Source organism: Loxodonta africana, chromosome 8, assembly GCF_030014295.1.
Source record: "Loxodonta africana isolate mLoxAfr1 chromosome 8, mLoxAfr1.hap2, whole genome shotgun sequence".
Taxonomy (NCBI): Eukaryota; Metazoa; Chordata; class Mammalia; order Proboscidea; family Elephantidae; genus Loxodonta; species Loxodonta africana.
This window is the reverse complement of record NC_087349.1, coordinates 48052179-48080045: the sequence shown is the minus strand read 5'-3', so window position 1 is coordinate 48080045 and position 27867 is coordinate 48052179. Positions and strand designations below refer to the sequence as shown.

The window sequence follows — 27867 nt, the reverse complement described above, 5'->3', positions numbered from 1 at the left end:
ACACAGCAATCTGTTTTAACAAGTCCTCCATGTGAATTTGATGCTTACTATTGTTTGAGAACTGCTGGTTAGAGTATAATGCTGCCTCAAGCCAAACTGTTAAAGTGTAAAATAATAATTGGTGCCATATGGGACATTAGTCTGAACCTTTCTATCCAGAAATATTAAAGGAGAGGTCTCTGTTTCCGAGAGGTACCTAACACTGCTAGTTTATGCCAATGTAGCTTTAAGCAATAATTGACAATATACTGTTTTGGAGGATAAGAGAATTTTGAAGTAATTTCTGAGGTTTAGGGCAATACACTGTTAAGAAAATAAGTCAAGATAACTGCTGGTATTTTGAATGGATTTGTCAAATCTAGTATTTTGTAAAACATACACAGTGTTTTGTTGAGACAGTGAATGAATCGTACCTAATGGGTATTTAATTGAATGTAATTGCAGGTTTTACTTTCTGACCTTAATGTACCCTACCCTATCGGTTAGTGTGAAATCTGTGAAGCTCACATTGCTTTATAATCCGTCTATCACATGTGAGTCACGGACCCAAACTGTATTACTTGCTCTGTTCATTTTAGCTCTATATCTGTATAAAATCGTAACTTCTTGGTTTGCTATTATTGAAAATGAGTATAATACAACCCAATGCCTAGGCTGATTATGTAATAATTGATTAAAGACATTGGCCAAAGGAATTTCAGGTGTGTTTTCATTGGAATCACATGCACAAATCTGCTGATGGTGTTCACGCTTGCTAGTGAGTGACTGACAACCTAAACAAGTGTCTTACAGAAATCTAAGAGTAAGTTAATTAAAGGTCGAATCCAGAGGAAGTCACCATAGCTGTCAAGGTTTATTTTCTCCAGCTTGCAGTTAAGAAACACTGGGAAAAAGAGAGAATATGTTCAGAAACACGCTTCAAAACAGAATTCAGTCGCACAGATTCTCACACAGTGACCCATCTGCTTAGAATACATTGACTATTAATGATCAATTCTACGTCCGTTTCTTTAGCAAATACATATTGGGTGCTTGCCATGCACTGTGGAATTTTCGGCACATCACAATAGATGACGGCATTGCAGCATCATCTAAGTAGTCAGACTTTCCTGTAAGCCAATGGCTGTTTTCTTTTTAAAAAGTATCTTACTTAAATTGGGAAATATCAGAAGGCTGAGAGAAAGTGTGCCTTCCGATTACATTTACCACAAATGTCATGCTCTTTTCTTCCTAAGGCAAAAGGAGCAGTGTTCGTTCATTTAAAAAAGTAGAATAAAAAAATATTCCATTGGCACCCCCAGTTGCTATGGTAACAAAATGAAAAGTGGCCTTCATGTGCTTTCATTCTGTATCAATAATAAGCTAACCATCTGGGAACAAATTCATTCTCTTCAGACTGGCCTTTTGAACAGAAGTACTGTATGCTTTCATTAATCATGAAGGAGGTGTTAGTCATGTACTACTTAATATAGCAATTAATAAATAAGCTATTTTTTTTTTTTTAAGTAATGAAGCAACAGGAGATGAAAGACTCAACTTAGTGGCATTTCCTCCCTTTCAGTTCTAACTCTTTTTCCTTTGGAGGAGTGCTCTGGAAGACATACGAATGAAGCACATAAACTATAATTTGGTTAATAAAACTTCTTTTGTACTTTTCTATACACCACTTAGGATAACCCCAACCAAAAATAGAAGCGCAATAAAAGAAGGTGAGCTTCAGCTTCAGCTATATGATGAACCGTTCTGTATTTCTTCTTTTATTCTCCCTGTCTCCCACCCTGTTCCTCATATAGGGTGATTACTCATTATTACTGTTGAGTCTTGCTTTACTGTCACCTCCGTATTCATAATCTTTTGAGACGGGAAAGCAACTATAATTATTTCAGCATAAAAATAAGGTAAGTAACCACTTTATGAAATCCAACCTAACTGTTTCTCCAGTTTAGCTATTAATTACCTTCAGCAGCAAATTACCATTGTATAACACTTCATTACATTTCTCATACAATTGGCCTTATTTTTACAATGGTATTTCTTTTCAAAGTGTTGTTCACTGGTCACCAGCTGCTTTCTCCTTTTTTAGCCACTGCATTGCCAATTGATTTGATGCCAACTAATATCTTTTCTTCCTGGACATATAGATCTAAAATCATGCTTTCTGACTCATGTTTTCTATAGTGCTATGCCTGCCTTAGGAGCCCTAATGGCACAGTGGTTGAGTGCTTGGCTGCTAAGCAAAAGCTCAGTGGTTAGAAACCACCAGCTGCTCCTCAGGAGAAGGACATGGCGGTCTGCTTCTGTAAAGATTACAGTCTAGGAAACCCTATGGGTATTTTTACCCTATCCTATATGGTTGCTATGAGTTGGAATTGACTCAATGGCAATGGGTTATGCCTGCCTTAAATGACACAACCTTACCAGATTTTGTGAGCACTTTCACACTTTCAAATGATTCAACAAATGACAAAAAACTTCCTGCAACCTAGTCCATAGGCTCTGCCAGTCTTACATGTCTTACATATGTTGCCATGCAGCATCGTAGGTCTTGCTTCCCGTCAGGTTCTTTTCACACAGTCTCCCTCTTCTTTGCAACCATTTGCTCTGTTTCATCTAAGTAACAGATAATCTCAGTAACTGATCTATGAACTAGTCCACAGGCATCAATGACCTGTTTCAATGGTCAATTAATATCATTTATCACTTCTTGACATGCTATATAACTTAGTTTTATTTTTGTAATTGTTGTGTGTTCTCTGTCTTTCCCTGTTAGAACGTAAGTTCCACAAGGGCAGTGATTCTAAGATATATTATTTAATGATATATCTCAAGTACCTAGAACAGTGCTTGGCACATACTAAGTGCTCAATTAATATTTGTGGCAAGAATACATGGGGGGGAACAGCTATACACTGTATGATCTCGTCTTTGTTCTTCTAGACAACAATACTTAAAATATAACACCATTTGAATGTTAATATGTGCCAGACATTGTCTTAAGTACCTTATAGGGATTATCTCATTTATTCCTCAAATTACCTCTGTGAAGACGCTGCTAGTTTTATTCTTATCCACTATGGCATACATTTCAAAGGCAGTTTCTCTTTTGTCTAAGCCAATAAATCTGATTGTAGAAAATTTAGATTAAAGAGAAAGGAGAGGGACACAAGGCTGGCCAATAAAGAGGTATTTCATAAGCATAAAATTCGTAAATTATGTTCTCTCACATGTTTCATCAAGGCAAGTGCATCTAAGGAAACTGCAACCTGATACATCACATGTTGCCTTTTCTTGTAGATAATAGAATCTTTCCTTTCTCTGACTCTTTTTACCGGTCAGTATTTCCCTCTCCCTCCTCTTTTCAACCAACCAAGTATTTTTATCAGAGATCAGGTAGATAAGCCTTTTGGAAAGGGGTTGTGATCTGCCTTATGCTCTACCAGGGATAATTGGAGAGTGTGCTAAAAAACTAAGATGGAGAGGCGGGCACACCAGTGACAGAGCTATTGCTGCTTCTAGAGAATGGTGCTTGGAGCAAAGACAGTGCAGATGAAAGGATGACATTGTGGAGTTACAGACCGTGGAATTTGCCAAATATTTGGAGATAAAAGAGTGAGGGAGTAGTCAATCGTGACTGTGAAAGAAAGTTTCGAGCCTGTTCGACTGAAAGAATGGTGGTGGCATTAACAGAGGAGCAAGATGGAGAAAATTTATTCATCATGGTATTTTTCCGAAATAGTGAGTCTGATTTGTCACCCTTTTTAAGTGGGAGGGTGAAAAAAAAGATATTTCCAGATATGCAAGGTCTCAGTAAATGTACCTCCCATGCAGCCTTTGGCAGGAAGCTGCTGAAGGATGTGTTCTGCCAAAACTAGGGAGCAGACCACAGGAGGAGACATGGGATCTGAGAAAGAGGGGATACAACACAAGGAGAAGGCAAAGTGAAGCTCCAGGGTATTGGTGAAGGGCCATCCTACGATGGCTGCTGTGTGGTAGACCAATACCATCTGGGTTGAAGCTAGGTCAGACGGCTCCAGGAGATATTTCTTCCATAGGATAAACTTGATGAAATACCAAAGTATTTGGGTATTTCGAGAGGAGATTTATGCAACTAGGAGAGAGCACGGACAATTCAGGAAATAAAAAAAAAAGCTAATCTAGAGTAAACGAAGTTATATAAGAAAGGAAAAGTAGTCAGTGCATTACAAGGTTCAACTGGCAATAGATTTACAAGTACTAGTAACGTAAAACAATAATCTAAACACAATTTTGTCCTAAAAGGAGAACAAGTGAAAGGAGGAGGGAGTGGTGTGCAGGAAGGGAGAAGTGTGGGCAAAAGAGAGCTAAATCCTCATTTTTTTTATTGGTAAGTCAAGAAATAATAACTAAAAGTGAAAAATCAGGAGGTTCATAAATAAATTATTTAGAAATATGAAGGTAAACGAAAAGAATCAGTTAAAAGAGTTGAAAGTGATTGCCTCTAGATATATAGAAAATAGTGTGTGTGTGTGTGTATGCATACGAGAGAGAGAGAAAGAGCGTTGGGGGGTGGTAATGAGGATCTTTTTTTTTAATAACAATCCTTGTAGAATTTTTTTTTTTCATTTTCTAAAATAATCTGGATATGTAACTTTAGTAAAAAATAAAAACTAAATTTTGAAAGGAGGCAGAGAAGAAAGGATTCAGCATAACAACACAGATGGATAATTCCAATTAAAGGCTAGACTTGAAGGAAAAGAGAAAACATGGATATAAATTGCAGATAAGGGAAATAGAAATGAGGGGATTTGATTTGAGATGGTCTGTTAAACTTTACCAAAGAGAAGGAACTGATATCTTTTGCTGGCAGTCAAATCAGTTAGAGATAGAAAAATGATGGGAATTTGACAAGGGCAAGAAGACTTGTATAAAAGAATTGTCAAGCAGCAATAGGATCAATTTGACAATAAATAGTCTGGATTTGTACTTTGTCAGTAAATTTTCACGATTTTCTGTAGCAACTGCAGCCTATGAATGTAATAACCAACAGTGAATTTGGGGGTTTACTGAGAGCAAGAGAATGGTTAGGGTAAGCTAAAGGAAGGAAGAGATTCTAGGTTGTTCCTAGTACTTTGGTAGCTATCAAAACAAGTCAAGCTAGACTTGGGAAGTATCAGAGAAATCAAGGGGCTGGAGGTCATAATTGGAAAGAAGAACAGAATGAGAAAAGAGGATGAGAAGTCAGTGACAAAGATGGGAATTGCAGTGTGAAATTATAGAGTAGAATTTCTTCGAGTAGCAATGAGGTAGGCATGCTCTCAGTCTAAGTAGGCAGCTAGCACCAGGCGGTCCAGTAAAAGTAGGTGGCACTGATCCAACAACTGTGAGTCTGAATTCCAAGACCAAAAATTAAGCCGCAGTGCTCTGAGAGGCAAGGTGGAGATGGAAAACCACCTGGTGAACTGAAAGTCTTGAGACTCCTTTGAGAAAGATCACACCCAACAAATGTTCAGTAGACTTTATAACACGCAGGTTACAGGTCAGCAGTCCTAGAAATTGCCCTTAAGTGGGTGATCCTATACTCAAATTGTGCTAAAAATGTAGCATACTGTAAGCAAGTAATTAATCAACATGTGTAGCTTCTGAAATATTCAGAAAAAATCAGTAAGGAAAATTGAGTCTTTGGTAGGTAATTTTTTTCTTAATGATTAGAGTGTGTTCTAAATAAACAGAAAAACAAATTGATTGCCAAAAACCATGCTAATGCACTTTTAATTCACAAGGGTTAAGCACATAAAAGTCAGAAAATTGAATGTTAAGGTTCTCATAGAAATATTAATTTGACAACATTATGCATACTAGGTGTGGGAGGTTTATATTTTATAGCATAAAAGCAGTAGGAAATAATTCAAAATGCTACACAGTTAGACAAAATATAATAGCAAATTCAGGGGAGTCATTAAACATGATTATGGGGGAAAAATGTTTTGCAACCCCCAAAGAAGAATTGTAAAACTTAATTTTAGAAAATAATGCCTTCAAACCTTAAAAAATATTTTCAGTGAAAATTATTTTCACCCAAGATCAATTTCTCTAGAAAATTGTGCATTCTAACATACTTTATGCCTCTCATTAGCAGTGCAGATTTGATCCTAATAGAATAAAAAGAGAACTATTTTCATGGTCTTGCTGAATATAAGGAAAATTTCAAATATGAAGAAGCCTACCAATGTATTAACCTACTTATGTATTTGCCCTGTGCAGTCCCTGGGTGGCACAAATGTTTAAGTGCTTTACTACTAGCTGAAAGTTGGTAATTTGAACCTACCCAGGAGCACCTCAGAAGACAGTCCTGGTGATCTGCTTCTGAAAGGTCCCAGTTTTGAAAACTCTGTGAAGTAGTTCTACTCGGAAACACGTGGGGTCGCCATGAGTCAGAATAGACTCGACACCAACAGCATATTTTCTGCATACTTTTTGCTTGTATGCATTATGGAAATTCTAATCTGATCATGCAAAATGCTTCACATAGACGGCATAGAAAAAGAAAAACTTGAGGCATGTTCAGAGAAGAAAGTGGACCAGAAAACAAACCCTTTAATATGTCTCTTTTTCTGTTCTTTTCTCACAAACTGGGCAGCAAGGCTGGAAGCCCAAGTTCTCCCATAAAGCTAGACTAAGCAACAGGCTGAGCATCTGAACCTCTTGTCACCTCAGCAGTAACCAGGTCTATTCATTCTGTAGACGATGCACGAAAGTGGGAGCAGTAGATCCATGAAGCCACTCCTGAGAGGGAGTCACCTCCCAATTCAGTCAGAGTGAAAGGGAGGGAGGGAGAGGTATTGGAGCCTGTGTAATGGGGTTTAAGGAAGATTCCACCTGTCAAATGAGGTACTATATTACTAGCATTATGATCGCTAACTTAATTTTAATTGTTCAATCTCAGTATTTAATTATAATAGTAGTAAACATTTTTACAATCCTTTAAATCAAATATTTGTTGCATAATCAAAATTATTTTATATAACAAATAACTATAATACATATTTTTTTATTAATATAGTATATAATAAAATATTTATTACCCAATCAAAATTTATTCTTTGGGGCTAACTAACAAGTGAAAACCCAACAACTTACCCCTCAACAAGAAAGCAGATCATGAAGATACAAAGACAAATTGACATCTTGCTAACATTTCTGTCTTCCATTACAGTTTGTGCTCATAGCTCAGCAGTCTACAGAACAATGCAAGTCCATTCATGGGAACAAAATATGTAAATTCCTGAGCTAGCAGACTCCTGGCCCAGAAGTCAAACCACCTCTTCAAAAAGTGCACAATGGTGTGCATTTTTCACTAAAAGTCTATGCAGCTACTTTCCATGGCAATGAACTCTTTATATGCTTGACGAAGGAAAATGCTTTGTACATTTACTTTAATCTTTACCTCCTGCTATTTTCTGTTGCCAAACAAACAGAAGGACAAAAGCAAACTGCCAAATCGCAGGATGTACAAACAAGCGTTATTGAATATTCAAAAGTATGGTGGTATTTCTAAAGTTCAACAACAAATCACTTAGAGTCTTTTGTTTTTAATTTTCCTTATTCAGGCACCACAAGGCCACATAAGGAGGGCGAGGTCCCTGGAGTGGACTATATTTTCATCACTGTTGAAGATTTTATGGAATTGGAGAAAAGTGGTGCTCTCCTCGAAAGTGGGACCTATGAAGGTAAGCACAACTTTACCGCTACAGCCATCCCCTGCTTCATCACATTTTTCTCATTTGATTGAAATGCATTAGGACACCAGATTGTCAAAGAACTGCTTTTCTTTTGCGGGGGGGAGGGCTTTAATAAGGTATTTTTAGGAATATATCTCCTAAGGAAAAGTTTTAAAATACATCTGGAATAATTCTACCCTTACGAAGCTGAGAGAGATGTATATACCCACTGAAGTACCCTGATTGTTTCTGAGACTAAATTGTAACCTTCTAGACGAAATACCTTCAACTCTAGGAAGCATCTAAAAGAGTGCAGAGCTGAAGTTCCAACCTTGTTATTATCTCTGGCTTTCTCCAGTTACTCTCCCTCTCTGGCCATCACTTGCCTCTCATGCAAAATGATGGAGTAGAATAACGTGATAATATGATCTGTGGGTGAACTTCAATGCTCTACCATAATAGAAAGACTCCTCGTTTGTACCTAAGTGAACAACAAATGAAAACAAAATCTTGAAAGAGGAAAGTATAGTTCAGTAAAAGAGCACTGTAATGCGAACCAGAATCTCACTCTAACCTGGGTTTATTTCTTAACCTCTGTAAATATTAAGTAACTCAGTTAATATCTCTGAATCTCAATACTCTTAACTGTAAAAAGGGAATGGTAATATGGACAAATACAAATAAATAACAATATATTGACATGATTATATTTATAGGTTTAGGTTACATTTATGTGCATGTAGTTTATATCTGATGAAATTCTGTATGTGTGTATATACCTAATGATGTTTTAAAATAACGTAACTAAAAAAAAAATAGAAAATAACATCTTTCATTCCTACCTCACAAAGTTATTATGGGTATAAAGTTAGTGTATGCATAATTATTAAGCCCAAAGGTGAATCTAGATTTACTGAATTACAACTGTGAATGATATTTAAAAATCCATAATATATACATTGCTGCATAACTCATTAAACACCTGAGGTCTACCAACCATCAGCAAATAAGTTGGGTTTGCCATGTTAACACTTTGATCCTCTACCTCATCGTTCATTTACTCGTTGATATTTAATGGACTTTACTTACTCAAGAACTCACTGCTTTGAGCTTGTATGAAAGAAGTATTAAAATGATAGTAGAGGTTAAAATACTTTAAAGAGTGTTGTGCTGATGTATAAACTAGCTTAAATTGTATATGAAAATAGCTGTCATATTAGTCATAGAAAATAATTATATCAGGACGTCAGTAAATACACAATATATTTTGTAAAATATTTTTCTATGGGCTTTGTGACATTATTTAGTGACATTAATTAGTTTGTATGCCTGATAATAATAATGTATTATATCTAATTTATTTAAATATCATTTATATGGTGAAGAATCTATGACTTAGCATACAGGAGTTTTCTAAGAATGTCATAATTAACAGTATGATTATTTACTTTTTGTTTATAAAAACATTCAGTAAATGGATTGTATATAAACTGAAAGCAAATCAAATGTTCACGTTAAGTTTCCTTTCTCCCGAGAAACTGAATGTCAAGAAATTTAATATCAGTATTTTTAAAAATAGCTTAAATTTTATGTTCCATTTGAATTTAGGGGACAATATACTGAAACTGTTCAAACATAACCATGTTTTGTAAGCTCAGGGTGGGTTCCCCTTGAATCTTCTTTAGATATCTTTTCAGAGCTGAGTTTAGTTTTCTGTGTTAGGTTCCAACTTGTTAATTGCCCCAGTATACACATAGCTAATTATTGAATAGTATGACTGATTTACGTATCTGACTTTGGGGAATTAATACCATTGCTTTACAAATGCACATTGTGTTCTTGGATAAATAAGAATCTCTTTTCCTAGGTGTCAGACAATAGCCATCTGGGTGGATAACTAGGGAGCATTCTCAGATCTCAGAATCTTTAAGTTTTCTGACAGCTACAGCTAGGAAGGAGCCCTGGTGGTGAAGTGGTTAAGAACTCAAGATGTTAACCAAAAGGTCCCGAGTTTGAATCCATCAGCTGCTCCTTGGAAACTTTATGGGGACATATCTACTCTGTCCTATTGGGTTAGTATGAGATTGAATTGATTCAGCAGTACAAAATAAAAGAGCTAGGGAACCAGTAAAATTTATATTCTAATAATAATCATTCCTATTCCTTCAGGATTGGTTATAAGCTCTAGACTTGGCCATCACTTAATGTGTTTTTTGTAAAGGAAACCCTGTTGTTGTTAGTTGCCACTGAGTCAGTTCCACTCATAGAGACCCTATACACAACAGAACAAAACACTGCCTGGTCCTGTGCCATCTGTACAGTCATAGCTATGTTGAGCCCATTGTTGCAGCCACTGTGTTCATCTGTCTCATTGAGGGTATTCCTTTTTTTTGATGACACTCTACTTTACCAAGCATGCTATCTTTCTCCCAGGACTGGTCCCTCCTGATAACACGTCCAAAGTGTGTAAGACAAAGTGTCACCATCCTTCTTTCTAAGTAGCATTGTGACTGTACATCTTCCAAGACAGATTTGTTCATTTTTCTGCCAGTCCATGGTATATTCAGTATTCTTCACCAACACCATAATTCAAATGCATTAGTTCTTCTTTGGCCTTTTGCATGTGTATGTGGTAATTGCAAGTACCATTTCTTGGGTCAGACGCACCTTTGTTGTTGTTGATAGGTGCTGTCAAATTGGTTCTGACTCAGCAATCCTATGTACAACAGAAAGAAAAACTGACAGATCCTGCACTATCCTCACAATCATTGTTATGCTTGATCTCATTGTTGGAGGCTCTGTGTCAATCCATCTCATTGAAGGTGTTCCTCTTTTTTGCTGACTTTCTACTTTACCAAGCATGGGGTCCTTTTCCAGGAACTGGTCCCTCCTGATAACACGTTCAAAGTAGGTGAGATGAAGTGTTGCAATCCTTGCTTCTAATGAGCATTCTGGTTGTACTTCTTCCAAGACATATTCATTCCTTGTTTTCACAGTCCATGGTATATTCAATATTCTTTGCCAACAGCATAATTCAAGGCATCAGTTCTTCAAACACCATGGCTTGGGTCACGCACACCTTAGTCCTTAAAGTAACATCTTTGCCTTTAAACACTTTAAAGAGGTCTTTTGCAGCAGATTTACCCATTGTAATGTGTTGTTCGATTTCTTGACTGCTGCTTCCATGGGCGTTGATTGTGGATACAAGTAAATGAAATCCTTTTCAACTTCGACCTTTTCTCCGTTTATCATTAAGTTGCTTATTGGTCTAGTTGTGAGGATTTTTGTTTTCTTTATGTTGAAATGTAATCCATACTGAAGGCTGTGGTCTTTGATCTTCATCAATAAGTGCTTCAAGTCCTCTACACTTTCAGCAAGCAAGGTTATGTCATCTGCAGGTTATTAATGAGTCTTCTTCTGATCCTGATGCTCCATTCTTCTTCATACAGTCCAGCTTCTTGAATTATTTGCTTAGCATACAGATTGAATAAGTATGGTGAAATGATACAACCCTGATGTACACCTTTCCTGACTATAAACCCCACAGTATCCCCTTATTATGTCCAAATAACTGTTCTTGTTCTGTGTACAGGCTCCTTATGAACACAATTATGTGTTCTAGAATTCCCATTCTTCGCAATTTTATCCATGATTTGTTATTATTCACACAGTCTAATACCTTTGCTCAGTTAATAAAACACAGGTAAACATCTTTCTGGTATTCTCTGCTTTCAGCCAAGATCCATCTGACATTATCAGTGATATTCCATGACCTTTTTTCTTCTGAATCTGGCTTCAATTTCTGGCAGTTCCCTGCTGCAACTGCTTTTGAATGATCATCAACAAAATTTTACTTTTGTGTGTTATTAATGATATGGTTCAATAGTTTCTGCATTCTATTGGATCACCTTTCTTTGGAATGGGTACAGATATGAATCTTTTCCAGTCAGCTGGCCAGGTTGCTGTCTTCCAAATTTCTTGCCATAGATGAATAAGTGTTGGAGGCGTACCTTAGTCCTCACTAATGGGACCTTACTACCACCAAGAAGAGATGGGAGTGAAGCACATCCTTTATACACAGGGTCCCTGCACTGAGAAATCCCTGGACCCAGGAGAGAGAGGGAGAGACTGTAACACCAGAGATGATGCAAGACGGTGAAAAGCATTGGCAGAGAAACAAGGAAGCGCGAGATAGCACAGTGGGCTTCCAGGCCTATTAAGCAAGGTGGCTACAATGTGCATTCCAATCCACAGACCAAGAGAAGCTGAGTGCCTTCAGGCAGGAGGCTTCTAGCAGAGTGGCGTACCTTTGGGCTCTAGTCAGTGGAACTAGGCTTGCTGACTCATGGAGCCATGGAGCTCAGCACCTTTGGGCAACAGGCTTCCTGGGAGAGTGGTGTGCTCCTGGGCACTTATTGGTGGTGCTAAAAACCTTTGTAACACTTGCCCAAGCAGGGTAGAGGCTGGTCTGAGGGGCCAAAAGACCAAGGGCCAGAGAGAGGCCTACTTGTAGGCACAGCTGAGAAGAGGCTGTCCTGATCAAAGAACTGTATCTTCAGTTATTCCTGATCCTGAATTGTAACCTGTTACTTCCCTAATAAGTGTGAGTATGGACTGTGAGTTCTGTGTGGCCATTGCAACAAATTTTCAAACCCAGCAGAGAGGTAGAAAGTGCTGTAGAAGGGACAACTGGTGTCAGAACTGGTAAAAAGTTTGGAGGGTGGAGGTATGTCTAACCTTCATCTCATAGGAATCTGCCTTGGGCTGATGCTGATGCTAATTCTCTCTCCTTCCCCTTGTGAAGTTAGATGAGGAGGCCTGACACTGCCACCATGCCATTTTAGAGTTGGCATTACTTTTACAGTTGTACCCTTTCCAAAGAAAGGTAATACAACAGAATGCAGAAATTATCAGACAATATCATTAATATTGTATGCAAGTAAAATTTTGCTGAAGATTATTCGAAAATGGTTGCAGAAGTGCATTAATAGGGAACTACCAGAAATTCAAGCTGGATTCAGAAGAGGATATGGAACGAGGGATATCATTGCTGATGTCAGATGGATCTTGGCTGAAAGTAGAGAATACCAGAAAGATGTTTACCTGTGTTTTATTGACTATGCAAAGGCATTCTACTGTGTGGATCCTAATAAAGTATGGATAACAAAGGAAACCTAGAGAATGTCTTTTTGCTGTTGGTTACTTTCAGAATATAGAGAATGACAATCATGTGCTACTTAACTGGACAAAGAAAGACCTAAGAGCTTTTGTATTTGTCAAACTTTCATGGTATCAACATCTCATAAGATTTTTTTTTTTAATAAAAGCCCAGTTTCTCTATTATACACTCTCCCTTCTTCAGTGTTTGGGTCACTGCCACTTTCCCTCCTTCTTGTTAGTGCATTCTCAGGCCTACTCAGTACTCTTTAGAGTCTTCAACCTCACTAAAAAATCCATATGTCTGACATTCTGTGAATACACCAAGGAAAATGAAGGAATCAAGTTACTCTAAGCTTTAAGGTTACAGACCTTCTGTTAACAATATGGGGTCCTTGAGACTGAAAGGAGCTTCCAGAACTCAACCCACAAACAAGAACAGCAAGGCTGCTAGTGCAACTGGAGGTAGGAAGACAACCCCTACTTGTTCTTGTCCATTCTAAAAGCTTCCCAACTTTGATGCATTTCTCTTTGGGGAGAAGGAATGGGAATTTATTTTTGTCAGCAAAGGTCAAAGGAGTTCTCTATAAAATGTACAATTAGGCTACTCATTTTTGAGAAAACGAATTCACTAGTGCCACTGTGCTCCACACTCAAACCTTGGTTTTATAACAAGATACACCCTATCTGAAAAGTGATAATGAGGAAACCATATTCTTCTAAGCATCTTTCATATATATACCTTTTTTGTTTCATTGTCAGTTATTCTATTTTAACCTCAGTGGATAGATGTAGCTAAAATGGAATTTGTCCTTTGATTAGAAATCAAATAGGCTATCTGGGATTGCAGTTCTGCCTCTTAGAAATCTTTTCAAAGTCCTTGCTACAAAAGAGCAATTTTGATACTTACTAGAGCCTTCAAGGAAGGCCTTAATCTGCTCCAGGGACCAGCAACAGTTATGCCACATGGTCTTGTGCAGAATTTTATCAGTCTTAAAGCCTTTCTTTGTGCCCCATTCACCTCCCCCCAAGCCTGAGTGCCTAATTCAGTTTCCTGTAGAACATCTACTGATGACCTTGCATGTGAATGGCCTAGAGGAGTTGGCTGGGATGGTGAATACCAGGTTCTGGTAAAAGGACTCTTTTCTATGACTTGGATAATCTCATCCTCACCTATTTGTATTTAATTGGGTTTAAAATAGAAGTTGATGAATCTAGCTAAGAAGCCTGATAATGATGTCTATAATACAGTTTTCAGCTCTGCTGCTTAGATAAAATCAGTGATTTATCCGCTTGCTTTGGTTTGGAGGAAACCCTCAGGGCATATTGGTTAAGACCTGGGGCTGCTAACCAAAAGATCAGCAGTTTGAATCTACCAGGCATGCCTTAGAAGCTGTATGGGGCAGTTCTACACTTTTCTATAGGGTTGCGATGTGTCCAAATTGACTTAATGGCAGCAGGTTTGGTTTTTTTGGTTTTAGTTTGGAAGTGGATGTTATTGCCATTGTTGTGCCATATTTTGTCAGCAGTTCTTGACTTGACTGCCTAAATGTGTTACCTATGTAGCAGAGTTTAGTGATATTTTTACAAGTCTTTTCCACTCGGAAAACTAAGTTTGTATTTATGTCTGAGGCATAACCTCGTGGCCCCAGGATGACGGTTAGTCAATGGCACTGTGCCAACTCAGCCCTATTTTCTCCTTACCTTTGGCTATTAAAAGAATAGAGTCGTGTATATTGATTAATCAACAAGTAAGTTTAGTTACCTGTTAGTATTTCAATACCCTATTTACTGCTATGAGCTCTACACCCTATGAGCCACCATTAATTTCACCCTTAATTTTGTCACAAAGATTTAGAATTAAAAATTTTGAACGAACCAGATTAGCTAATGATTTTAAATAGAAATGGCTATGTATATCCAGCACTCCCAGGAGTAGATTCATGCATGAGCTGGACCACAGCATAGACTGATGGAAAACAAAATGAAGTGAGCATATCCAAGGGTGTGAGAGTCTCAAGGTTAGTTAACACGTTTAGTGAATGCAATTAGTTGAACAATCACATGGTTATGGCCGCTGCCTTCTGATCAAAACTAAACCAATACCCCTGGCCCAGGAGAAAGAGCACTATTGGAGGGTTAATTATATGATTAATAAAACAAAGCTCAGTGATAAGCCTGACATAACCTCAAGAAACATGAGCACCACCATGAACCTTCACGTCAAGATTGAAACAGACCAGAGAGCTCTTTGGGTGAAAGCAGATAATAGATAACTCCCTTGAAATTAAAGTCCCGTGCGGGGATTTGAGAGACACCAAAGAAGTGGAATTAAATCAGTAGATTTGGTAATCTAAAGGTTAAAGTACTTTATTAAGAACCTGGAAGGAAGCTGACTGCCCCACTCCTTGGGAACTGTCCGACGTGCTGAATCACCCAAGATCTCAATTAATGAATCGGACCTGACCTAATTGTCTGGAATGTTAGATTCATGGTTTCACTGAGGACTCAAACCAGTTGTCTTCCTCAACCTACATTCCGAATGCCATCCTTAACTCACCCCATGTTCCCTGAGCTGTGTCTGGACTAATTTCATTTAATTCACCAACTGAGATCATACACAGTCATGGTCCAGAGCAACACTTCTGCTGTAGCACCTGTAGAATGTTATGCTGGTGGGCTTTTAAAATGAAACAAATCTATTTATCTATGTCCTGAAAAGGCTGATAATGCTAAAGTTATATTTCGTTCCAACTGGATCCAATTCTAATTCTAGAATTTCCCAGATTTTTAAGAAGGCTAAATCAAGAAGACCAGCAGATTATTTGGGTATCTGACTGAGGACAGTGCAAATATAACACTCACACTCCTGTTAATGTGGTTTCTCCTAATCGTGGACCCTAATCTACGTAGGGACTTGAGTCCGCTGCAAACAGCACTCCTGGTTCTAAAACAGTTTTATTAAGAGAACTGTGGAATTCAAGTTCTCCCACATCTACACACAAAGGAGTACTGTAATTTTTGGAGTAGCTCATGGGATCCTATAACAAATTTAAGTATTAAGCACATGTAACTTTCCAGGAAAGAAAGCCAGGACTTCGATGATAAAGGAAGAGATACAGCAAAGTTTATACAAACTTATTTCATTTTACTAAATAAAACCAATCCTAGCTTTTTTAGCGTGACTTTTGGTGCCTTTATTATTGAAATTTTGAATCTCTATTTCCAAGACAAAGACTTACTCATTTCACAGAAAAATCATTATTGACACTATAGTCTTGTGAAAAGATATTTTTCTATCATCCCCGGTTTCTGCCTATTGAAATGTAAATATATTTCGTGAGGAGCAGATCAATGCTTAAATTGCTGTTAATATTATTGTCATTCCATGAGATTGAAATGTGGTAAAATTTCATTTTTTTTCTTTCCCTTTGTGCCCTATTGCAAGAGAAAATTTTTACTATGTGAGTAATAACCTAGATAACAGCAGAAGATTCTAGGAGCTTGCAGTTAAAAGTGTCCTGCTGTTCTTATATATCCAGGTTGTAACATTCTTTTTTTCTTTCGATACTTGCTTCTCTTTCTTTTGGAGATACTCTAATTATGGAAGATTCTAGGCCATGCAATTTAGTGTACATTTTAGGAACACTGAACATTTACACATAAATCTCACTGTTTATTTAACCAGTAGAGGAAAAACACATCTAGGAAAGTTTTATACCACTTTGAGATGTTAAAATGCCAGGGTTCTTGTTCTTCTTTTTCCTTTTTTGTAAGTGATTTATGTTCAGAGCTATTGACAGATTGTATGATTTTTGCATGCTACTTTGCTTCTGTGTAAAGCACTAAGACTGGAAATTTTATTGTGCATTAAAATGTGACAAAATTCTTTTTTTGTTTGACACTTTTTAAGTCTATCTCTTTACAAAATATATAATGAAGCCACATATTTCTAAATATAGTTTTTTCTCCCAAAAGAGACTAGAAGGAATAACCCAAGCAATTTATTAACTAATTTAATATCTTTATATAAATTTATTAACTCAAAAACAAACAACAACAGCAAAAAAAAATACCAGAAGTCAAGGAAAATGAAATGATTTCTGTGCTGCCACTAAACTGCAACATTAACAAGTTTACTGCCAGCTCTCTTAAGGTTCTATTCAGCTGTAATTGAAAGAAGCAGAAACAAACTTTTGAGCATCTATCGTTAAAATGAAGCCCACGTTCCCAGGCATAGGACTCACCTCATTTTCCCTCTCACAACCCATAATATTAGGTAAATCCTAGGGTTCAAAGACTGTGGTATTCCTGGTTTAATTCATTTCCCCAAAGCTCATGCCTTTAATTACAGTGATTTGCTAACTCCTGGACATAACCCCTGGCAGTTTTCATCTCAAACAAATTGAAGCTTCACCTGAAAAAGGTCATACCCGTAACTGATTGGGAAGAAAACAAAATGCAAGACTTAAAAAATTTTACTTTTATTTCTCAAAACAGTGCTTTTTCCTCCATTACTTTCACAATTAGAACCTATTTGGCTTCACTCATTTGGTGAATACTTTCAAACCTTTTGAGTTTTTTTTTTTTGGACTGGACAAAAAATAGATAACAATATTAATGATAAATACTTCATAATCTTGTTGTGTGTACTGCTGCATCTGCGAATATGTATTAGGTTAATTCACTGGATCTGACAGTCAAAAAAAATCAAACCAAACCCAATGTCTTCGAGTCGATTCTAACTCATAGCGGCCCTGTAGAACAGAGTCATACTGCCCCACGGGGTTTCTAAGACTGTAAATCTTTACAGAAGCAGACTACATCTTTCTCCCATGGAGCTGTTGGTAGGTTTGAACCATCAACCTTTCAGCTAGCAGCTGAGCATTTAACTACTCCACCACCAGAGCTCCTCATTTCTCTTAGAACTGAATCCCCTTCTGAAGCCCACCTTTGAGCCAAAGATTTGACAGGGCTATAAAACAAACAATAACATATGTGAGGAAGATGCTTCTTAGTTCAATCAAGTATAGGAGACCTAATGGGCAACACCCGTCCAAAAACAAAGCCAAGAAGGCAGGAAGGGCAGGAAACCTAGATGAATGGATACAGGGAACCTGGAATGTAAAGGGAAAGGAGGAGAGTGCTGACACATTTCGGGTATTGCAACCAATGTCACAAAACAATTTGTGTATAGATTTTTGAATAAGAAACTAAAAAAATCAATAAGGATAAAATTGTAATGCCTATTTTTATCTATTTAGTCATTGTTTTCATAAACTTTATTACACAATATGGCTAATTTTTGTTGAAAATTGCTGAAAAAGTCACTAATATGTCATATGGTAAAACTGGAGAGTGGAATAAAAAGATGAGATATATTTATTTAAAAAAAATAGAAAAAGCAAGGCCGTGATTTTTATTGTTAAGCAAGTACTTCATGAGAATATTGATCTCAGTCTCCAATGAAGTTACAGTAAATATAAGTGGTTTTATATATTTCACCTTTTATTCAGACTATGTATAGAAACAATATCTGAAACTTTGAAGTCTCCATTGGTCATGCTGCAAAGTACACAAACATGCTAAATGGTTTGACTAAAAATTTTAAAGTAATGGTTCTCAAAAAATATTCTGCTGTCTGCATTTAAAAACAACCATGTTGTAGAAGATCCATACCATATGAAAGCTCTTCCTTGTGGAGGGCTTGAACATTTTGGCTATTACGGCAAATCATTTACAACACTAAATTAAAACTTAGTATGCTGAAGTAGTCAGTCTCTCCTGAATAATCATTTCTCTTAGATCCATTGTAGGCTGTATCTATATGTAGCAATGAGATAAAATTAGAATCATTTGGTCAGTCAGTGTACCCTGTCAGAATGGGTCTGTTTGCATGCAAGTGAATTCTTGAAGACCCTCCAAATTTGAATTTTCTAGTGATCAACAAAAAGCACAAATCTATTGTAGTTTTAACAAAATGAAAAGTTTGATTTATACTATTTTCAGCCTATTTAGATTAGCTGTGCTGGCTCCTTATTTATTATCGAACACAACAAGCACGTTCTCTTCTACCCAGGATCTTGAATTTGTCACTCCATCTGCCTGGACTACTCTTCTTTCAAATATCCACATGCTCCTTTCTCACCTTACGGTATTTGTCCAAGAGTAAGGCCTTCAAGAAACCCTTGCCTGACCATCCTATCCCAAAATACACCTCCTGACATTGTCCATCCCCCTCCCCTGATTTATTTTCTTTATTGCACTTATTATAACTGACAGTGTAGTCTATATCCTTTTGTTTATTTGTTGTCAGTATCCTCCACTAAAATGTAAAACTCCTTTTTATAAACAAGTTCAGAGAATTTGTTTGAATCATTGCTGATTCTCAAGCTCAGAATGTCTCTGGTACCCAGGAAATGCTCAAAACATATGTGTTGAATGAATGAATGAATTCCTGGGTTACTTCCTTTAATCCAAAAATGGGAACCTCTTAACCCCAACATGCATGGGCGATACTCTGAAACCTACTCATTTCCTGTTCAAAGAGCTCTAGACAGTGGTTTGAAGTTAAGCACCAATTTGGCCTTAGAACCTGGTCCTGAGTTAGTCTTGTATCATAATTGTAGTAGTCATGTTCTTGTGTTAATTTTCATAATTAACCTTGTAGGTACTTGTTCAAACCTCCCATACCTCTCTCTCTCTTTTTTCATACCCTACAAAATATAACACTTTCTTCAGAATATAGTTCTTAACTTGCTCTGGAAATACCCTATAACCTTGTTTTTCCTATACTAATTCATAGTGTCACTATATGTCAATCACTCCAAACCTGAACCTGATAGACTTGGTTAACAAAATCATATTCCCCACTAACCCTCCTCACCACCCAAGTTCTGTTATTATGCCACCTAAATACCTCTTGGATTAACAGAAGTTGATTGCCCTTTCTCATACCCTCTGTCGTTGTTCATGCTCTCTTCGTTTTTCATTTTTTTCCCAAAAGTATTACAAAGACTTCCTTAATTTCTCTGCCTCCACTACACAAAGTTGGGGGAGAATTTAGAGAACGGAAGTGATGAGGCCAAACCTTTAAGAAATGTAGAAGCATCCTGGCAGATATAGGAAGATATAAAATTCAGATAGTTATTTTAAAAACAAGGGAACTAGAATGGGCTTTCTCTCCTAAAGAAGAAATGTAAAGGCATTGTAACTAATGTAAGTATATGATGCTTGAAATTCATTATGTATTTCACTGACGCTTTATGGCTGGTTTTCAATTAACTATAAGGGGGCGTGCATTAGTTCATTGTTCTCTTATTCTTAGGCCAATGAAAAATACGTGGAAATAAAATTTTGTTCAATTATTAATTGTAGCCTGCTAATAAGATGTCTACTCCCACCCCACCTGTTTCTGTTCTTTTTCTTTTTATATTTTTTTTTTTTTAATAAGATGTCTACTCCCACCCCACCTGTTTCTGTTCTTTTTCTTTTTATATTAGGGTGGCTTTAAATTTTCATGTAATATGTGAAAGTTCCATTTGTTTCAGTAGAATCTAATGGGTAGAACGATAACCTGAAAAAAATGCATATTTTAAATTTGAATACATATAAGCAAAACTTTTAAACAATGCACAGAAGGCTGAGGCAGAGATGAATTTGATGATGGTGAATAAAAGGCTTGAGTTAAAACATTCTGATTTCTTCCTTCTCCACGCCCCCACATCTGCCATATCTAAGGATGTTACAGCAAACCGCATGCATTTTGGCTACAGAGAAACATGCCCTTTGACACTGTGATGTTATTTTGGAGGGTGCCTTTTCCCAACGGGATCCAGTTCTACTGAGCTGACCCACAGGAACTGAAAGGTTTCACCGTGATGGGCACTCAGGGTCAGTTCCAAGAAAATCAGATATTCTTCTTTCTGCTCTCATTCTCTAAGGGTAAGAGTAAATTGTCTCCATAAAACTTCCAAAGAAGTGTCTTCCGATGCAGCCATCTGCTTTCCCCAGAGAAGAGCGAATATTATTATACTTGAGGTGACGTGTAACCTACTGCAAAAAGAGCAGTTGCTATTGTATCTGTCTTTAAGAATGTCCATTTTCAAATGGCATCTAGGGATTTACTAATTTTAACTATTCTCTTACCTCCTTCCTCATCCCCCCCTCCATTTCTTAAGAGTCTCATTGCAGTAAACTGTAGCAGTGAACTGGAAGAGGGTGAGTGTATGTGGTGGAGGAATTGTGGGGATGGAGACTCCTGGCAGCAGGCATGCTGATAGCCTGACAGTGATGAAAGACAGGGAAAGTATAAAAAGTGTACAGAAGAAATTAAAAACCTGAGTCAACCGAGATCGTTTGTTCTAGTGGAAGTACTCAGCAGTCTGCCAGAGGACAGCCGAGTATTGCAACCCAGAACAACTATTGATTTTCCTTATAATAGCCCTGAGCTATCCATAAAAGGTTAAGTTATATGCAGAAAGTTATTTGAGAAAGATTTCCTTCAAAGGTGATTAAAATTTAAAGTTTGATCTTCTGAAAGGAAAACGATAGGCTATTTACCCAAATAGAATACCACATTCCCTGACAATGCCAGGGAAATGAGATGTATTATAAAAAATAGTCCTGCAATTCTGTATATTAGAAAACATCTCTTGTAAAATATATAACCTATACCATCTTCTGTCTAGAAGCAATGTATAATACACATTTCAGTTTATGTTCAAATATTTGATTAACTTGTAAGACATTCTGTAAATACAAATAAATCTAATGTTCTTATATGCCTAACACATTGTAAGCATATATAAATGCATTTAAGAAAGATGACTAGATGGTTTCTAATTACAATGAGGTTGAAAACTGCATACTCTTTGACTCCAGTAATATATGTCTTTTTTTAAATCAGAAATCCTGTACACAGCATATTTGCAAAAAAAAAAAAAAAAATTAAATGTACTATGTTTAAAATCTAGAAAACTATCACTGCACTACCAAATTGTTAAAAATTAATGATTTAATAAAATGCAAATTTATAAGCTCACCCATTCCTTTTTTATCTCAGCATACATGGCATGTTGGTATATTTTCACTTTTCAGGGTGCTTATCCGCTACCCACGTGAGTGACAATTGTAGGCCACTTTCTTCAAAACCTAAGTTTAGAATTGGAGAGGAACTAATACATCACTATTGAATTGGAAACCCTGGTGGCATAGTGGTTAAGAGCTACAGCTGCTATCCAAGAGGTCTGCAGTTTGAATCTACCAGGCGCTCCTTGGAAACTCTGTGGGGCAGTTCTACTCTGTCCTATAGGGTTGACTATCAGTTGGAATTGACTCGACGGTAGTGGTTTTTTTTTTTTTTTATCTCGAATTATTTTTATGAAATATTTACATTCAGAAAGTGTTATAAATACTCATCTTAGAATCAAAGCCTGTGAATAAGAAGTTGAAGATATTTTTAGCTGGGCAGCTTCCTTGTCCTGTTAACACATTTTCCATTCATGCTCATGGCCTTTCCTTTGCATTAACCTTTATTTTAGTGCTCTCCTTGGGTTTTGCTTTCTTTCTTCTTTTGAATAGTTAGCTCCAGTTATATTTCCAACTTAGAATGTTTCGATTTTACTGATCATTTGTTTTGTTTCTATCAAAAGTTCACTGGCAATGTTTGCTTTCTTTATTCTTGCTCTGTTTATCCTTGACTTTCTTCTGACAACCGAGAGTCCTGAATGGGTTCTCTGCTGTATTCCTACTTCATGTCTCAGAAAGCTTTTCGTATTAGGATATGCTGCAGTTGGTCTTATTTCTTCTTCCTGACTCTTACGTTTTAACACTTTTCTTCCCTGCACATAAGTGTAAGTGCCTAACATTCCTTTAACCAAAAAAAGAACCAGTTTCAGCCAAAGGCATCTGTTACATTCTAGTTAACAAAGCAGAAGAGAAATTTTTGGAATGATATTTTGTACTTCACAGAACCAAAAGAAAAATCTAGAGAACTTGGCTTGGGAAAGAGTAATCAAGGAAAGTCCAACATCTAAGCCACCACCGAAGTTATGCCAAAGGAGAACTTTAAATATCTCTAACTCCTGAACTTAGTGCTAGCCTTGCCTCCCTGGAAACTGGACGCTACCACTGGACCACTGCCACTGGCCACTAGATGACATGGCTCCTGGCATGGGAATAAATTCTTAGCTCTGTCTGCTTCTTTAGGCCAATAACTCCAGATGCAAAGTCCACACTACAGTTCTCACAATACTCTTACGATGGTGGATCCTTCAAATAGAGGGCAAAGGCTGAGATGCTGAGTAGACAAGCAATCATGTCCAGTGCACCTCTAGTATTATAAGTGGAGGCATTTGAAATGCCAACCTTTTGGTTAGCAGCTGTAGCTTTTAACCAGTATGTCACCAGGGTTTCCCTTTTGAACATACTTGCTCCTAAAAGGACCTTTGTCCTTTGTCAAATGCCTCCACTTATAATACTTGTTAATATGGAGCCCTGGTGGCACAGTGGTTAAGAGCTCGGCTGCTAACCAAAAGGTTGGCAGTTTAGACCCACCAGTTGCTCCTTGGAAACCCTATGGGATGGTTCTACTCTGTCCTATAGGGTCGCTATGAGTTGGAATCAACTCAAAGGCAATGAGTTTGATTTTTCTGGTTTATTGTTAGTATAGCTTCATTAATATCCATGAGCTTTCCAGGCCTTGGAAAATTTGTGCTACATTTTCAAATATGTGTAAAGAATGGAGAAGAGATTAAAAATTTAAATTACAAAATGCTGAAATTTTTGGTGGAAGAAACAGCCTATATATGTGAAAAACAGATGCAAAGAAAGCAAAAAAAGTAAAGCAAAATATGGGAGGGGTATGTTAAACAGAATTCAAGGGCATGTAAACTGCAAGACAAGGGGAAGTTTTATAGAGCAGTCACTTTAAATATATTTTAAAACTTTATCGATGCTATAAAATTCGAACACTATAAACTTGAATTATTTGTCTAAAGTAGGCCATCACATGCAAACGTAAATTGCACTTAGATGTAAAAAAGAACCCAGAAGCAAACCAGTATAACATTTTAAAGATTGTTTGCACAAATAACATTTTGGAAATATTTCAGTAACTACCACCAATGAAAAATATTTAAGAGAAAATAGTGCAGATTTTAGAATACTTAGAAATTATATTACTCTAGTGCTCCCTTCACTCTTTCTAGCTCTATATCATCTCTATCTCATTCACGCCCCTGGTTCTCCTCTTACTCTCTTTGACCGTTTGCTCTCAGTCACCTTTGCTTACTCCTGCTGCACTGTCTGGAAACCCTGGCGGCATAGTGGTTAATAGCTACAGCTGCTAACCAAAAGTTTGGCAGTTCAAATCCAACACGCGCTCCTTGGAAACTCTATGGGGCAGTTCTACTCTGTCCTGCAGGGTCGCTATGAGTCAGAATTGACTCGACGGCAATGGGTTTTTTTTGTTTGTTTGTTTTTTACTGCTCTGACTTCTCAAATTGGCGTGCTAATTCTTCTTCTTCTCAGTCTATACATACACCAATAAACTGGCCTACTCTAAAAATCTGTATCTCCAAGTCAGATCTAGCTCTTAGGTCTGAACCCATGTACAGCCTCCATCTCAATTCTCTTTCAAAAAGACATAACTCCAATTCTCCAAAATTGAACACGCTATCTCCTCAGAACTTCCATCCCTCCTGTATTCACAATCTCAGTAAGTATCATAGCCGTTTACACAGTTGTACGAGTCAGAAATCTGGGAGTCATCTTTGATTCCTCACAACATTCAAGTAACTACCAGCCCCTTCCAAGCCTGCCTCCTACACAACATCTCCTTAATGTGCCACCTCTTCTCTACTCCCAATATCCCATAGTCCATATTCTTATCATCAGAGAGTGCCAATAGCACCCTTACTGGTCTTTCTTGATGCTTGTAATCTTTCTAATACCCAAATCTAACTTCTGCTCAAATGGTTCCCAACAACTTATCCAAAAATAATAGAATGATATAACCCTCTCTACCCAGCAGTCTTATTTCTCAACACTTCACTAACTCCTCCCCAGGAAGCACAGATTTCTTGAAACTCCCTAAAATGTTTTGGTCACCCAAACATCCATGCCTTTGTGCTTGGAATTCCCATTGCCTTCCTTGCAGGCTCAGCCTGGTGAAATTCTACTCATCTTCAAAGTGACTTCAGTGTGATTTGTGTTCTTTGCTCCCTTACAGTTTTCATTATAGTAATTATAGTATTATAAAATTTTGTTGATGGTTTTTTGCCTCTCAACTAGCCTTTAAACTCCTAGTACAATTCATGACATATACTAGATATTAAGTAACTCTTTGCTGCATAAATTGTTAGGTTAAAGAATATTTCACTATGTGATTTCACATGTTAAACAGTTTTAGGTTCCCTCACATGCCATCTATTTATTCTTTCATTCAAGAAAATGAGTGCACCCTGTGGGCCAGGGACCACTCTAGGCACTTGGAATGCATGAAGCTGACATGCTAGTGAGGGGGACAATAAAGAGATACAAGAATAAGTAAAAAAGTAAATGATTGAGATTATTCATTTAGTAATAAATCCTCTGAAGAAAAAAGAAGGAGGGGCAGGAGTGGGGCATACTTTTGCTAAGAGAATTGGAGACAACATCTCTGAGGAGATGACATTTGACCTTTGACTAGAGTAAGGGCAAAGAGGTAGCCATTGGAAACTGGGAGAAAGTATACCAGGCAGAATGAATAACAAATGCAAAGAGCATGTAACAAGCTTGGTGCACAGAAGGTACCATGAAAGCTTGTGTGACTGGAGAAAGACTGACAGGGAGTGGAAGTACAAGATTAGGTAGAGTCTTATTAGGCAGCCTTTTGGTCACTGCAAAAATGTTTTAAAGTTTTTTTTGTTTGTTTGGATAACGCATATTTTAATCTGTTTTTCCCATATCCTAAATGCCTTACTTAAACTTTTGTTTTGCAATTAAATTGTTTGGAGGAAGGAACTGTTTAATTCTGTAATGTTTTTCTGTCACTATTTCCATATCTTCAAAACAAAAAGTATTGATTTTGGACCCTTGGCCAAACTCATTTCAAAGACTCATCTGCTTAGATTTTTTTGCGTTACATCTTCTTGTATTACTGATTGAGTGTTGGAATTCCTTCAGCTCAATCCTAGAACCATTTCTTTTTCACTCTATACTTTCCAACTAAGAAATACATTACCCCAAATTTCCATTTTTATCTATTTGTGAGTAATCCTAAATATGTATTTTCAGATCTGCTTTCTGTCCTTGCTCCAAACCTTATACTGATTTACTCTACATCTCAACTAGGATGTTTTAGCAGCATCTCAAACTCAGAAATTATGAGAATAAACTCATGATCTTTCTTTTTAAAAGGTCATCTTCCAGTATTCACTGCCTCAGTGAATGACTCTATATCCATCCAGTTGCCTAAGTTAGAATCCTAAGAGTCATTCCTGACACCCCTTTCTCCCTTACTCCGTATCTATTCCATCACCAAGGCTAATCAACGTGACTTTCTAAATGTTGCTTGGCTCCTTCAATTTCTCTTCAGTTCCACCACTACCACCAACCTAGTCCAAGCTGCGTTATTTAATCCTGGGTCACTGCAGTCTCCTAAGTAGCTTACGACATAAAACCAGGGCTTTCTCCCCTGCATTCGTCACATTGCCTTCAGAGCAATCTTTTCAAAATGTGAAGCCAGCCCCACCTCTCTCCCACTGCAGTACTCTAGCCCCCCCTCACCCATGGCCCTCCCACAAAATCAGTGGAGTCATGGTTTTGCACTGCTCTTGAGAACAAGGAATTGGAGGCACCCTGGTTTTCCATTAATGAGAGTGTGGATACACAAAATGTGGTGGGGTCACGCAAAGTGTTGTGCAACAGAAGAAAGAGATTATGTGTATACCTAGTAGCATAAGCAGGTTTTGAGAACATAGATCTAAATAGAAAAACAGAAGAACCTAAACAAAGTCTATGACACAATGTCATTTACATGAATTAAAAGCCTAGAAATATAAAATAACAATAAACATATCAGTAAAGGTATGTTCAAACACAAAGATGTCTCTCTTACACTTTCCACTTCCTGATTCGTTTATATCCTCAGTACTTCTCATCATTTTCCTGCCTCCCACATTATAAATGTAAGCTCTATAAAGGATTTAGATCTATTTTGTTCACTGATGTTTCCTAGAATAGTGTGTGGCACATAGTAAGTGCTCAATAAATATTTGTTTAATGAATGAATTTTATAGGGCACATTAGAATATTTGTGTGGGATGTGTGTTTGGGAAAATGATATTCAGTATGGGGATAAAAGGCAATTAATAAATTAACAAATAATGCAAATCAATTATAAAGGGGGAGACTAAATCCTTTAACATTTCTTACCAGACTGTAAACTCAAAAAGGTCAGGGACTGTTTCTGGTTTTCACATCATTGTATTTCTGGTTCTTTACCCATACCTGTTGCTGTTGAGTCAGTTCTGACTCAGAGTGATCCAAGAGGACAGTACAGAACTGCCCCATAGGATTTCCAAGGCTGTAATCTTTAAGGAAGCAGAATACCACAACTTTCTCCCCTGGAGAAGCTGGTTTGTTAGAACCCCTGATTTCTGTTTAGCAGTAAGCACTTAACCACAACTCCTTCCCTACACATGGTAGGTATTAAATATTAGCCATTTGTATAAACAGATCTCTTTTTACACACTTTTCTGGTAGCCTTTGTTGTTATTGTTAGGTGCTGTCGAGTCAGTTCTGACTCATAGCAACCCTGTGTACAATGGAATAAAACACTGCCCAGGCTCGCGCCATCCTCACAATCGCTGTCACACTTGAGCCTAGTGTTGCAGCAGCTGTGTCCATCCACCTCGTTGAGGGCCTCCCTCTTTTTCTCTAACCATCTACTTTACCAAGCATGATGTCCTTCTCCAGGGTCAGGTCCCTCCTGATAACAGGACCAATGTATGTGAGATGAAATCTCGCC

The 27867-nt window shown here is 37.3% G+C and overlaps 1 protein-coding gene across 2 annotated transcripts in view; it reads left to right on the top strand.

The window, feature by feature from the left end:
- MAGI2 (membrane associated guanylate kinase, WW and PDZ domain containing 2) overlaps window positions 1–27867 on the top strand; it is a 1483873-nt gene that overhangs the window by 835963 nt on the left and 620043 nt on the right. For both annotated transcript variants that reach the window (XM_064289914.1, XM_003407180.4), the window contains exon 3: window positions 7587–7706. In XM_064289914.1, coding sequence (XP_064145984.1) covers window positions 7587–7706 — 120 coding nt within the window. The remainder of the gene's footprint in view (window positions 1–7586; window positions 7707–27867) is intronic.